At 24.0% G+C, this 14,471-nt stretch overlaps 1 protein-coding gene across 2 annotated transcripts; it reads left to right on the top strand.

Annotated features, from left to right (window-relative positions):
* The first annotated feature begins 887 nt into the window (after positions 1 to 887).
* Positions 888 to 4,592, top strand: LOC113847374 (ER membrane protein complex subunit 4). Of its 2 annotated transcripts, XM_027476448.1 has the most exons (5): positions 922 to 1,255; positions 1,343 to 1,496; positions 2,309 to 2,406; positions 3,038 to 3,103; positions 4,189 to 4,592. In XM_027476448.1, exons 1-5 carry the CDS (start codon positions 1,076 to 1,078, stop codon positions 4,225 to 4,227), a joined length of 537 nt encoding a protein of 178 aa, XP_027332249.1. In that variant the 5' UTR covers positions 922 to 1,075; the 3' UTR covers positions 4,228 to 4,592. The 2 variants fall into 2 exon arrangements, with proteins under 2 accessions (XP_027332248.1, XP_027332249.1); XM_027476447.1 differs by having other exon boundaries at positions 888 to 1,255; positions 3,038 to 4,585.
* Positions 4,593 to 14,471: the final 9,879 nt, after the last annotated feature.

Raw genomic sequence — 14,471 nt, 5'->3', positions numbered from 1 at the left:
AAGGAAATTACATATAATGACATGTGAAAGTTTACAAATGTCTCTTCCTTTATGTATGAATTTTATTTTATTTTATTTTACTTATGTACAGTTTTTTTTCTATTTTGTATAACTTGAAAAATACAATTTGTAATTCAACATTATTTACAAATATTATTATTTAATTTTTAACAAATAAGTAGTGATTTAGCCGTTGATGTTTAGCCTTTTTACCAAACTTACCCTGGCTTAAATCCCATATACACATAATTTTTATGATTAATAAATTTTAATTAATAATTAAGAGGATATTAAAAAGAATATATTAATAAGCATACTGCTAATATTTCTCAAGAACAAAAATAACTCTTAAAATTATTTTTATTTAAAATAACTCTAAAATATACTCTTATTTAATAACAATAATATGTATTTATTATACAGAAGTAGATTTTTATAATTTTTTAAAATTTTAAATCCTTATCTCTTTAACTAGGTTCCTTTAAGATATGTCAGTAGACATGATATGATGAAAAGGAATATAATATGCATTGTCAGATAAAAATACAAAAAAATTAAAAAAAAATACTTTATTTCATGTTTTATACGTGTTAAGATGATAATAATTTAAATATATTATGTTTATGTTAAAATATCTTGTTTATTTTTAACTTAAACTTCTCCGCAAGAGAAAATTTTCATTGAAAATAAAGATAAAATATGTCTATTGGATAAAATTTCGTAAATCGTAGAATAAACAAATGTTAAAAGTAAGATAATATAGAAAATATTATCTTATTAATTTTTTTATTTAAAAGGTTAATATCCACTACACAAGAAATCTACTAATCGTTATATATTTTTTGTTTGGTTCATTCTGTGGTTCGCAATTTGGACTTTTTTTTTCTTTTGTGGGTGTAACGTGCAAAACGACGTCGATTTGGTTAAAATCAGTGAGGAAAAAAAAGAAAAATCTGAACTGTGATATCTGCGTTAACCTGAACTGAAGTGGATCTAGAGAGAGACTGCTCCTCGCCGCCGTAGAGGAAAGCTGGTTGGGAGCGTCATCGCCGGCGACACAGAAACGACGTCGTTAATGGAAAAGGGAAAAGGAGTGATGGGAGCGCAGGGGCGAAGATGGGGCGTTGACTTCTCAGACAATTCAACATCTCGCGATATTCCGGATCCTCCTGGTTTTTCTCGCGCTTCTCTCGACAACGATGATTCATCTCTCAGTCGCCAGAAGAAGGACGCTGAATCCAATTGGAAAGCCCAGGTTTACAATTCTTCTGTTCTTTTTCCATTAATTGAATGATTCATTGTTGAATTAACGGTAATTGATTATTTGATTGATTGAAAATAGAAAGCTTGGGAAGTGGCACAAGCACCTTTGAAGAATTTGCTTATGATGGGGTTCATGATGTGGATGGCTGGTAACACAGTGCATTTATTCAGCATTGGTATTACCTTCTCTGCTCTTTGGCAACCCATTAGTGCCTTACAGAGCGTCGGAAAGAGTATGTTTTTCTCTTCTCTCTCTCTCTCTCTCTCTCTCTGTATACAACCCTTTGTTTTTACTATACATTTGTTGACTGAATTCAAGGGTTGATCTTAAATAGTGTCCACTTCCCTTCTGTTTTGTCATGAGAAATTCGTTGATCTAATATGTGTGTTTGGAGATTCTGTGTTCAAAATAATTTTTAGGGAGCATTGGAAGAGCTTAAAAAAACTTTCATCAGTTCTTTTTAACTTGTTTTGGTAAGTTTGTTGATATAACTTATCAAAATAAGTTATTTTTAGGTGGTTGTGCCATAAGTCATCATGTAATAAGAACTAATTGAATAAGTGTTTAATTAAACCGTTTAGCTTATTCCAATAAGTGTTTAACCAAATGCTTCCTAAAAGATGACAAGGACAACAACCAAAGCTTTATTCTACTGATAAGGTTGGCTATGTGAATCATAGGACGCCACTGGACTTGGTATAACTTGTATTGTAGTCTTCTCTGCCCTACATGGTCCCCTTACTCTTGGACTTTGTTGGTCGTACTTTGGTGTTTAAGGGCATGGGGGGGAGTGTTTTTGAGTATCTGTTGCGATTCATTCTCTTCCTGAATGGATGATACTTTTAGTTTTCTTTTCTTTATTTTAGTACACTGTTTCCGTTTACTTAAGATGTTCTAGTTGTCATTTGTGAATATGCGTTTCATTGCATTTTTTGGTTTTTAGCCTTATAAATAATTTTTGGCTTGAACATTGCAAAACATAAACTGGAGAACTTTAGTTTGGTCTGGGATTGTTAATGCATGCTATTGGTTTTTTTGTGGCAGTTTTTGAGCCTTACAAAGACAATAAGGTGGAGCTTCTGGGACCTAAGTTGTTGTTCATAGCCCTTAATTTGGGTGGCTTGGCACTTGGAGTTTGGAAGGTAATACATGTAACTGTGTTGTGTCTCATCATTCTCATCACATTACTTGTAATTCAAAATTTTAATGTGTATGTTCCAGCATTATTATGAAACTCCCAATTTAACTTTTAAACTCTTTTGAGTTTACATCCTTTGATGCAGAAACAAATTAAATTGTTTGTAAACTCTTGTTAAAGTCATACAAATTCAAGGTTACTATAGTGAATATGGTCAACTCTCAATTTCACTAGCCAGTTTGCAAGCCTCAAAATGTATAGTATGTGTTGATTTTGTTGGATACTTGCTTTCAATTGCATATTTTCTGCAATACATATGGGGTTTATGAAGCTAATTTTATGATTTCATTATTAGATTTGTTCTCTTTGGTTAAACTACAAAACATGAAAATGTCAGGCTTAGTATAATATAACATAGGTCAAGTGTTGAGTTATGTTTTACTTTGTTACTTACATTTGTTTTGTATGGAGTTGAAATGATCAATACTAATTATGGATGAATTATGTTTGGGTACTAGAATTTGTTTTTGGAGTAATACTTTTAAAGAATTTGAGGCTGCTAGGATTTCACGATTTTATCTAGACTCTATGTACATTTTTCCTCATAATTCATATGGAATTGTCCTTTTCTGCAGCTCAATTCATTAGGGCTTCTTCCTACACACACGTCAGACTGGGTTTCATCCTTGCCACCTGCTCAGGTTGGATTTGTGTTTTTAATAAATCAATTGCATTATTTGTTTTAGGTTTTGTAATATTTGTGCCCTCTTCAAACAATAGTTTGAAAGTTAGACATGTTATCTTGCTGGCTCCAAGATTTTATGACAAAACCTTGAGCACCTTCTAGGATCTCTTCTTGACTATTTAGTTGGGGAAGTAGATTAATTCAACACTTTGCTGTTTTATTCTATCAGGTTGCAGCTCAGCAGCCACATGCTTCATAAGTCTGAATTTAATTTGACCAAATAATTGTCTTCTTGTCATTATCTCATAAATGCAAACTTGATGGTGTAAAATCTTTTCAAATTATGTGCAGAAGAATGAGTTTCAGCATTTTGAGGATATTTGTTGATGATGAATTACATATTGGAAGGATATTGACTGCCTGAATTTCTTGGGAAATTCTATTCTATTAATCTATATTTCTTCTAAAGCCATAGTACCTTTTTCTTTGTTTATTTCCATATTGTTCCAATGATGAAGTCAATAATCAATCAGTTTGATTTTATTGCTGCTGTTTACAACCATTATTGCTACTGGTTCATAATTTTTCTAATTGTTAACGTATTAATCCCTATATACTTTTCAATTGTATAAGCCAGGAGTTAGTGTTCTTCTCCTTGTATTTTTTTTATACTTAAGTCTCAAATTTAGAATCATGGTCTTCCTACCTATTGCATTGATTATTACAAAGTTTCGGCAACGATTTATGTTGGGTAACCAGACATTTGAGATTGCATGGCTGTTGAGTATACAATTTATTCTGTTCTCCTTTATTGAGCTGACATTAGTAGGCAAATTAATGATTGCAAGTCATTCTGGTCAAAACATGAACACGCGCTTTTCATTTGGTCTGTAATTGTAAACTAGATAGTGTGATCACTTTTCAATTTCAGCAATGAAGGTTGAATATGAAAACAAATCTATAACTGGCTGGTGGGCCTCGTGCTTCTTTTTGTCAATTTAAAGATCTGATAATTGGTTCGGTCATTTTCATTATAATGATATTGTAATGACTTAGTTCCTTTGCTTTATTTGTTCATGACCTTGCTTTTTTCTTATTCAGGAAGTGGAGTTTTCTGGTGGGGGTGTAAATTTGGGTTGATATGGAAGCTCTTCTTCACGCCCATCATGTCTTGGAGGGAATTTAAGTAAAGAAAGATAAGGGTTCAGTCCTGCTGGATAACAGCATATTCTGATGGTTGTTATGGACCGTGTGAGGCATGAATTGTTTCTGATTTACATAAATGTTATCAATGCTCGTAGTCATCATAATTGGACAGGGTTTGTAGTAGTAGACTGGGGTTGCTTTGAATAATTAGAAGAGTATTTCTATTTTTATTTAGGATACTAATATTTGCACATTATAATCGTCTACTTCTCTTTTATCAGAATTGATATAGAGGAAAATGATGTACAAGAACCTCCCATATATTTTTGAAGCATTAGCTAATGATTTCATTTATATGCTCAAGTCAATTCCCCTTTCCCCACCTGCATATCTATCTATTTATCTTTCAGTGTCCTAGTAACTAATTAACCTGCGCGATGCCGGAGGTACACCATATACGGTGTGTGGCCTTTATGTTAGTTGATATTTAGTAGATTATTACTCCTCCTAATTTTTTTTATAAGGAATAAAATGAAGTATTCTTTTTAGGAGTAAGATTTTCTTACACTGGTATAAGTTTAAAAACTCTTACATTCGATTTGAGCATTTTATTTAACTTTCATCTAACGAGTTATAATTTATTATTTCACTGACTGTTAGATTTAAGTTAAATAAAAATTTTAAATTGAGTTTAAGAGTTTTTAAACTTATACTAGTGTGAGATAATTTTTTTATTTTTTTTATCCTAATTATAAGAAATATATGATAATTTTAAGATGTATTAATTGTTAAATTCTTTGTAAACATTTTTCTTATTATTAAATGCATGTTTACATAGTAGCTATTACAACTATATTATTTAATATCATTAGTATTTTAAAATAAAATTTATATTTATAAAAAATATAATTGATTTAAATTTTTTAAAACAAAGAAGTCAGGTATCTAATAGAAGTTTTACTAGCTTTAAGTTTCTAATAGTAGTCTTGATGCTATTACTTAATTACTCTTTATGCTATTTTTGATATCTAATGATTCTGTAGATACCCTCGAAGACCAGCATTAGAGGGGTAATCCAGTTCCATTCTGCCATCCCTCTTGCAAGATCTGTATTCTTCTATATTTTGAGTAATTTAGAAATTTGTTCTTAGAGCGTTGGTGAGTATACATCCGCGAAAAATCACCGTTGACGGTGTGTTTTGGGAATTGAAATTTACGTGATGTGTTCACCTTTTGTAGTTGCCTTCTATATTCTTTAGTAAGTTGTGTTATGACCTTTAGTAGTAAAAAAACAATTTTGTTATCACCTTTAGTAGTGAAAAACAATACGGCTTAATTTTTGTTTTTTCAATGACATTGTGTTGACATCCTGCACCACATTTACCAAGGTCAGTTGACAGTTAATCAATACTTTACCAAACTTTATTAGCCTCACATTGGAGCACGCTCAAATTGAGTAAGTGATACTACTCCTAATGGATCCTAGCAATAGTATTTCATTTCACTATACTTTTTTTTAACTGAAATGAGAATGTTATTATTTGACATATACTATCTTTGATCTGTTTATAAGAAATAATTGCCAAAAAAAACTGTGTACTAATTATAAGAAACAATGGTTTATTTACAAATATAATAATTGTTAATTTTTTTTTATATCCTTAATTTATTATAAAAATATGTTAACTAAGCACTTAATTATTTTCCATGTAAATCACTAGTTTAGTCATTTAATATGATGAACATTTTTGAAATAATATTATTATTTATAGTGTTTAATTTTTTTTATTAGTCTTGATGAATTAGTTGCTTGTAGAAACAGTAGTATAATATATGAATCTGGTTCTACTATTTATATTGGCTTATTTATTTTTTTAATTTTTTTAAAAAACAAATTCTTAAAATAATATTTTTTAAAAACATATTTCTTGTTCGAGGTCCTTTTTGTCGCGTCAGTAGCTGTTTCATCCACTGTTATGATGAAATATTTTTTTTTCAATTTTTTAAATGTTATTTAGTCTTTAGCAGAGATGAAACTATCAGATTATGTTATGTGTCATCATCTAGTGAGTTTCATCTGCTATAAAGACAAAACTCATAGAACCGCGTCATGTGTCATGTCTGGATTAATTTATAAATCTGGTTAAAAAAAAGAAAAAATTTATATTGTAATATTTAATTAAAATTTATTAAAAAGAGAAAATTATAATATTTAAGAAAAAATTATATAATTTTTAATTAACTTAATTAACAACTACAAATATATTAAAAATGTATATTAAGATTACATTGTGTATACTATATAACACTAAAGAGAATACCTACTAACAAAATTATAAATTTAAAAGCAATTGTCGTTTTAAAGCATGAGTGACATTTTTTTTTTTCAAACTAGTTTTGTAAGTTAAGTATGATATTAAAAAAATTCAATTTATAGGATAAATATGTATTTTTTATAATTGTTTTATAGTTATTTTTTTCTTAAATTAAATATGTTTATAATTATATCAATGGAGCTGATTGATTATTTTAATATTTTTTTAAAAATAAATTCTTAAAATAGTATTTTTTAAAAATACATTTTTTGTCTGGGTCTTTTTTATCACCCCATTCGTCTATTATCTCGATGAAATATATTTAATTAAAAAAATAAAAAATCTAATATTTAATTTAAGAATAAATTATTAAAATTTATATATTTTTAATTAAATTAATTAAAAATTACAAATATATTAAAAATATAGTGTTAAGATTTTGTTAACTTTAGTTTAAATATCTATAAAAAAAATAAAGAAATACATATTTATTATATAAATTATTAAATTTTTTTAATATCACATCTAACTTACAAAACTAATTTGAAAAGAGAAAAAAAATGTGACTCACTTTAAAATGACAATTGCTTTTAAATTTATAATTTTGTTAGCAGATATTTTCTTTAATATCATACAGTATACATAGTGTAATCTCAATATATATTTTTAATATTTTTATAGTTGTTAATTAAGTTAATTAAAAATTATATAATTTGTTATTCTTAAATATTATAATTTTATAATTTTAATAAATTTTAATTAAATATTACAATATAATTTTTTTCTTTTTCTTAATCAGTTTCGTAAAATGATCTACACATAACATATAGCGCAGTTCTGCGAGTTTCGTCTCTGTTGGAGATGAAACTCACCATATAATGATACATGGTATAATCTGATAATTTTATCTCTATTAAAGACGAAATAATATTTAAAAAATAAAAAAAAATATTTCATCAAGACAATAGACGAAATAACTACCGACGTAACAAAAAATTCCAAATAGAGAATATGTTTTTAAAAAATATTATTTTAAAATTTTATTTTTTAAAAGACATTAAAAAAAGCCATTTATATTAATAATAGAATGAGTCTTATATTCAATAATTGCTTCATCATATCACCAAATATTAAGTAATTATAAATAAAAAAAAGGTATAATACTTAATTAAAAAATTATGATACTTAATTCACACTAATTCATCCCAATATTCATATTAAAAAAAATGTATACCTAAACTCATTCATGTGAGTACAAGTTCAATTACATCGTCTAAACCCATTATATGTGTTTTAATTAAGTTGAATTGGTCTTTCATTATGGGCTTGCTTGACAAGCTAAAAAAACATAAATATTGTTACAACATTAATATTAACGGTAAAAATAATGAAAAGAACATTGATTAAAAGTAAAATATGTAAGTTAAAAAGTAAAAAATATTTCAAGATAATTCAATTCTTAATTATAAGGTTTAACTAATAATTTTTTTAACTTAATTAAAAAAATATTCTAAAAGTTCAAATTCTTATAAAAAATACCTTATACGGTATGGGTAACAATCTATATTCAATCCTAGATAACCATTGCAAATAATTTTTTAATTATTAGGTTTAATTCGATTGTCATCCTTACGAGCAATCTTCCAAATTTGCTTTTAGTGCTTATAGTTTGGGGACGACCGAAATATCCTCACCGTTGATGAAAAACATTTTTTTAAAATTATATTTTACATGAACGACTCATTATTTTACATAAAGAATAATATTAAATCATAGTAACATTATTTTTAAGAAATATAATTTCTTCTAATAATTTAAACAAAAGACATGATTTCTTAATTTTTAAACCCGAAATGGAGTTATAGTTTGAAATCATGCCTAATCAAGTTAAATTTAAAGCACTTTGAATAATTAAAGGATCAAAATATATTAAAATAAAGCTAAAAGAGTGAAATTAAAATTTATTTTGAATTAAAAGATGAAAACATTAATTTTATTAATTATATATTAATTAATATTATTTATTTTAAATAAAAATTAACATTTAATATTAATTTTAGGAGACTCAACCTTAGCTTTAGCAACCTTATGCTTAGGCCGATTGTGGCTGAGCCTTTAAAATTGATCGAAGTTGAGATTCAAACCTTACATTCTCCAAACATATCCTAAGATGTCTCTAATTACGCTTAAACTATTCAACTATGAACTAAATCTTCTATATCTTCATGAACCTACCCAATTTTAAAAACATTAATTTTTATAATATTTAAACTTAAACTTTTTTTTATAGGCAAAACATATATTATTAGAGAGAGTTCAAAGGAAACTCAAAATTTATATACACAGAAAAAATTACTAACTCAGAGAAATAAAAAGTAAAAATATATTTATACAAAGTTAAGACGAATATGGGTTCAAATACCAATCAACTAACAATTAATAGTTTCTCCCTTACTAACAAGTGATAGCCATTTCCAAGACTTCAGAATAATAGAATCTAAAACTTCTCTCTCATTCAAAATACCATTAAAAAATATAATTTTATTTTTATGTAACTACAAAGACCACATTGTATTTACTCAAACAATTAATTTTTAAACTTAAACTTAGTTTAACTTAACATGTTTATACCCTTAATTCAGAGTATTTTTTAAATTTCAGACACATGTTTAGTTAAAAATTAATAATAAAAATTAAGTGTGATTCTATACGTGTTTTTACCATTATTTTTGTTGAGCAAAATTATAATTTTTTTTAATAATTCTATATGATAAAAGTTGACATTAATTATTAACATACATTGTATAAAATAAATTTCAATAATAATTAAAAAATAGAACCAAAATATATATAGTATTGTATCTTAATTTTATTAAAAAAAATATATAATATTAGCATGCACATAACACACTGCATATCATGATGAAGAGTAAAATTTTCAAGTTTGAAATGTACAACGAATCAGCTGTGTCGTGTATTTATTACATTGGCCGCTGTGTGCGGTGGGACCCTTCCTGCTCTGCTCTGTCGTCAATAACGCCAACGTCCAATCTAATCTTTATAAAAAATCTCTATTTTATAAAAAAATATTTTGGTTTTCATATTATAAATATTAATATTTGTTAAAATGTAATCTTACATTACTAAAAATTACTATTTTAATATATTGATATTATAATTATGCTATCTTAATAAATATCTAAAGTAAAATATTTATTATTGAGAGTTTTAAATTGTCTTAAAATATTTATATCTACATATTAAATTTTTCTATATTTTTTTATATCTAAAGTAAAACAAATTAAGAAATTGTTAATAAATATCTTTAAAGTATTAACTAAAAAATATTTTTTTAATATTTTATAAATAATTTTATTTAATGCTTTATGGACCGTTGTTATCATTCTCTAAACTTAGTTTAATTTACAACTACACTTTAACTCTTTTAATAAAAATATTTTAGTTAAAAAATACTATGTATTAAAATAACCAATATAATTAATAATATGTGCCATTATCTAAAATATAAGTAATACTTCCTTCATTTCAGATTATATCTATTATTTAAGCTAATATTTATATCTTACAAAAACTATTAATTGCATGAATTATTATTGAAAATATATTTTTATTAAAATATTCTTGTGTTAGAGTATAACTATAATATGATTAATTATTTAAGTGAGAAACTCGCTGTAATATAAAAGATATTAAAGAGGAGTTTCACTTCATTTTAAAGAATATTTTCTATAATTGTTTTTTAAAGTATAAACTATGAATTTAAAATTTAAAATTTCTTTTTTTATGAATTTTTTTATTATAAACTAAATTAATTTTTTCATATTTAAATTTGATTATGTATGTCTAAAATTCAATATTTTTCACATATTAAAATTGATTAGTTATTTTGTTGAAATTTAAATGTGGATGTTATATTAATTTAATAGCTCAAATATAAATGAATGAAACACTGATAAATAAATAAAATTTAAATAATAAAAAATGTAATTGTTAATAGAAAGAAAAAAAGAACTAAGTGAGAAAGATTTGTGAAAAAAATAAATTTGTAGGAAGGATTAACTTTGTTTATAGAAAAAATAAAATAAAAATTATGAAATTACTGTGAACTAAGTGATATTTAAGTTTATAATATAAAAATTGTAAGAGTTTCTTAAAATTTTAATTTGTGAGGATAATTGACATATAACCACATTTTAATAGTGACTTTAACAAATAAATTAATTAATTTTTTAATTATAATTTATATTTCCTTAACTTTATAAAATAAAAAAAATTCAAAATAAATAAATAAATTTAAGTGATAGATAATTTATAATTGAAGAAGTATTACGTTAAATTCTTTCATACTCAACATATAATTTCAACAACTTTTTCAAAAATTTCATGTATTGAGCAATATTTTAATTATAATATTTGTGTATTTTTAAACAAATATAAAATATTTCATGTTTAATTATGTTTTTATAAATTTTATAATTAAATCCTTAACACTTATAATGTAAAAAACATGATATTTCCCAAATGATGAAAAACGTTTGTTATTTTAATTTAAATCACTATTAGTTTTTAAGAATCTATTTAACTTTTTGCAAAAACTTCTAATCTATAAGAAATTATTTTAAACATTGTAATATAAAAATAATCTATCTATATATATATATAACACATAAATATTATTTCATACTCTTATTAATAGTTTTTTTTTTACAGTTCGTAGTTTAATAACTTCTAAAAGAATAGGGTATTGAATAAACAATTTAAAATATTTTTTTATTAAAAATGTATTTATCTTTATAATTTTTAATATATTTTTACATAATTTTGTTAAGATTAATTAAAAATTAACATTAACCTAGAATATAATAAATCTTTTTTTTATAGTTTTTATTATTAATTATTTAAATTCAATAATAAATCATTATTAACTACTACTCAAATGAAAAAAATTATTATCATTGACCTCCTTATCGCATATAAGCCTTCTCATTGCATTGCAACTTGCAACATGATCATAAAAACTTGAATGCAGCAGTGACAAGTGATTTTCATTGCAGCAACGTCACATAACAATCTAATCTCAAATTTCATTCATAAATTCTGATTTGACTCGGTAAAGTTAGAAAATATTGCGATCCAGAAGGCAGAAGAAATAAAGTTTAGAACAAAAGAACACTGTGACCCACATGACTCTGGTGTGGGTCTGCATAAAATATTCAAAGGAAAGCACCAATGATCTTCGAAACTGCCATTGTTTTTAATGCCATCTTTAACATTTTGATTTAACAATCAAATTAAAATAAAATCACGTTTTATAAAAAAAATATTAATGGATATTATCCATGTAAAATGAACTTTCCTATCTCTTCATCTCACACACGTATGAAACATGATCATTTAATAATTTATTTACACAATCTTCTTATTTGTTATTTTATGATTTTTTTTTTATCCTGTCGTTAACTTTCTCTTAGAAAGTGACCATTGTGACTTATAGATATTTAGCTAAGTTTTGTTATATGAACCAGTAGCTGTTCGTATATTTTAACTGTTGTCACACAAAAAATACAAATTGCTGAAAATAGGTTTTACTGTTGAGTTGCATAGAATTTAATTATATATTTTTTGATAATTTTTTTTATTAAGCATTAATGTTTTATTAAAAATAATAATAAAATATAAAAAATACTTTAACACATTATATCTTTACAAAAAATTAATAATACATGTCATAAAATCATAATCTAATTCACATACACAAGTGAGCTTCTATGCGAATTATTTCAAAAAATAATATCTAATATAATCAAACATTTAACACATCGTTATTAAAAAGAATATTATTTTGTTTAAGTCAAATTATTCATACTACTGCAAACTATAAAATCACATGCTTAGTAATATCTTATGCAAATTTTTATATAAACATATATTAATATCAAACTGTTATAACATGTACCATAATCTCATAAAAATACCATAATACAAAAAAAAGGTGTAGTATATCTTTATCTTCAATATTGCATAATACACAAATTTATGATAGAATCGTCAATTTGCATTTGCATGAAAGTATATATCTCTCATTAAAGTTAGTTGGTTGTGTGACTTATTTTTAATGTGTTATGCTTTGTTTGATAATTTAGAAAGAGAAGGAAAAAGTTGTTTTAAAGGGTTTAAAAAGGTTAAATTTCTCTCCTTATTTAAATGTTTAATATCGAGAGAGTAGTATAATAGAAGGTTTAATATGTAAATAATAATATTATTTTTATATTTTTATTCATATATATTTTTTGTTATTTTTTAAATTAAAAAATTAAATATTTTTTCTTTCTAAAAATAATATTTTAAAAAATAATATTTTTATTTTTTATAATTTTTTTAAAAATTCACTCTAAAAACTAATTTTTTTAAATTTTTTTATTTTTAAACTATTCTAACTCTAAAATCATGCTAAATATTTAATTTAATAAATAAAAATATACTGAAATTCTAAAATAAAAAAAACTTTAAAAAATAATGTTAGGAACGTTTTGAGATTAAATATGGGTAGGGATGACAATGGGTAAGGTATCGGTAGGTACTATAGTACTCATCCTCATACCCGCGTTTTAAAAAAATACTCGTACCCGGCCTCATACCCTCCTCATGGGTATGAATATTAATCCTTGTACTCGTACCCTCTGGGTACCCGCATACCCATTTGTACCCATTACTTGCGTTTATTTGAAAAAAAATATTTATAAAGAGAAATATGTTTATATAACTTCACATAAGTAGCATAATAATACAAAAATTCAATATGTAGTTGCCGAACAAGATACAAACAAATAAAAAATAAATATTCAAAAATCATAAATGCTAAATGTATCTTAATATAATAATTTTCTAAACTAAAATTCTTAGAAATAATAAATGAAATTAAACACACAAGTTATTTGTAAGTGATATGATATTGACAACTAACTCTAATGAATAATGTTTTATAGTTGTTAAGTTTTAATGAGACAGACATTGAGAATGAGAATAGAGTTAGAGTAGAGAAGTTCAATATTAACAACAAAAAGTGGATACATAATTTTTTTTTAACTTTTGAATTTGAAATTGTAAGAAAAATAATAGATTTAATTAAAATAATATATTATAATATAATTAATATATATATATATATATTAATACTAGTATTTTTAACTCATATACTATACGAAAATATTTTATCAAAAATATAAATTTTTGAAAAAATTATTTTAATGAATTAAATATTTATAATATATATAAATTTTAAAATAAAAAATTTGAAAAAAAGATAAATGGTCATAATAAAATTTTATAATAAAGAAATATACATGTATATTAAAAAAATTATATTTTTTATTTGAAAAAAATTAACAAATAAAAATTAAAAATAATTTTTTATATTTATATCTTTTAAAAAATTTATTTGAACGTGAATAAATAGTAAGAATAATATTATTTAGATTCAACAGATTATAGTTGTGCTTGTAATACATATGTTGCATAGAAAAATATTATTTTAAATTAAAATATAAAAAATAAAATTTAAATATTATTAATAAATAATAAGTTTACAGCAATAGTAGGTGATTGTAAAATATATAAAATATTTACAATATATTTATTATTTATTATTCACATTATGATTTAAACATTAATATGATTTTATTAACAAAAATATTAGTGTGAAAAATATTTTATGTGTGTCATATATAAATAATATTTTAAAAAAAGTCAATCTCATATTAACTATGTAATAATTAAATTGTATTAGCTTAATTAAATGATATAAAATAGTAAATAAATTTTTCTATTAAAAATAAAAACCAAAATAAATTTTTTAGTTTACTTTATTATTAAATATATTTTTATATTAATCTTATATAACTT

Source organism: Abrus precatorius, unplaced genomic scaffold, assembly GCF_003935025.1.
Source record: "Abrus precatorius isolate BTA unplaced genomic scaffold, Abrus_2018 Scaffold8, whole genome shotgun sequence".
Classification (NCBI taxonomy): Eukaryota; Viridiplantae; Streptophyta; class Magnoliopsida; order Fabales; family Fabaceae; genus Abrus; species Abrus precatorius.
This window is presented reverse-complemented; position numbering and strand designations above follow the sequence as displayed.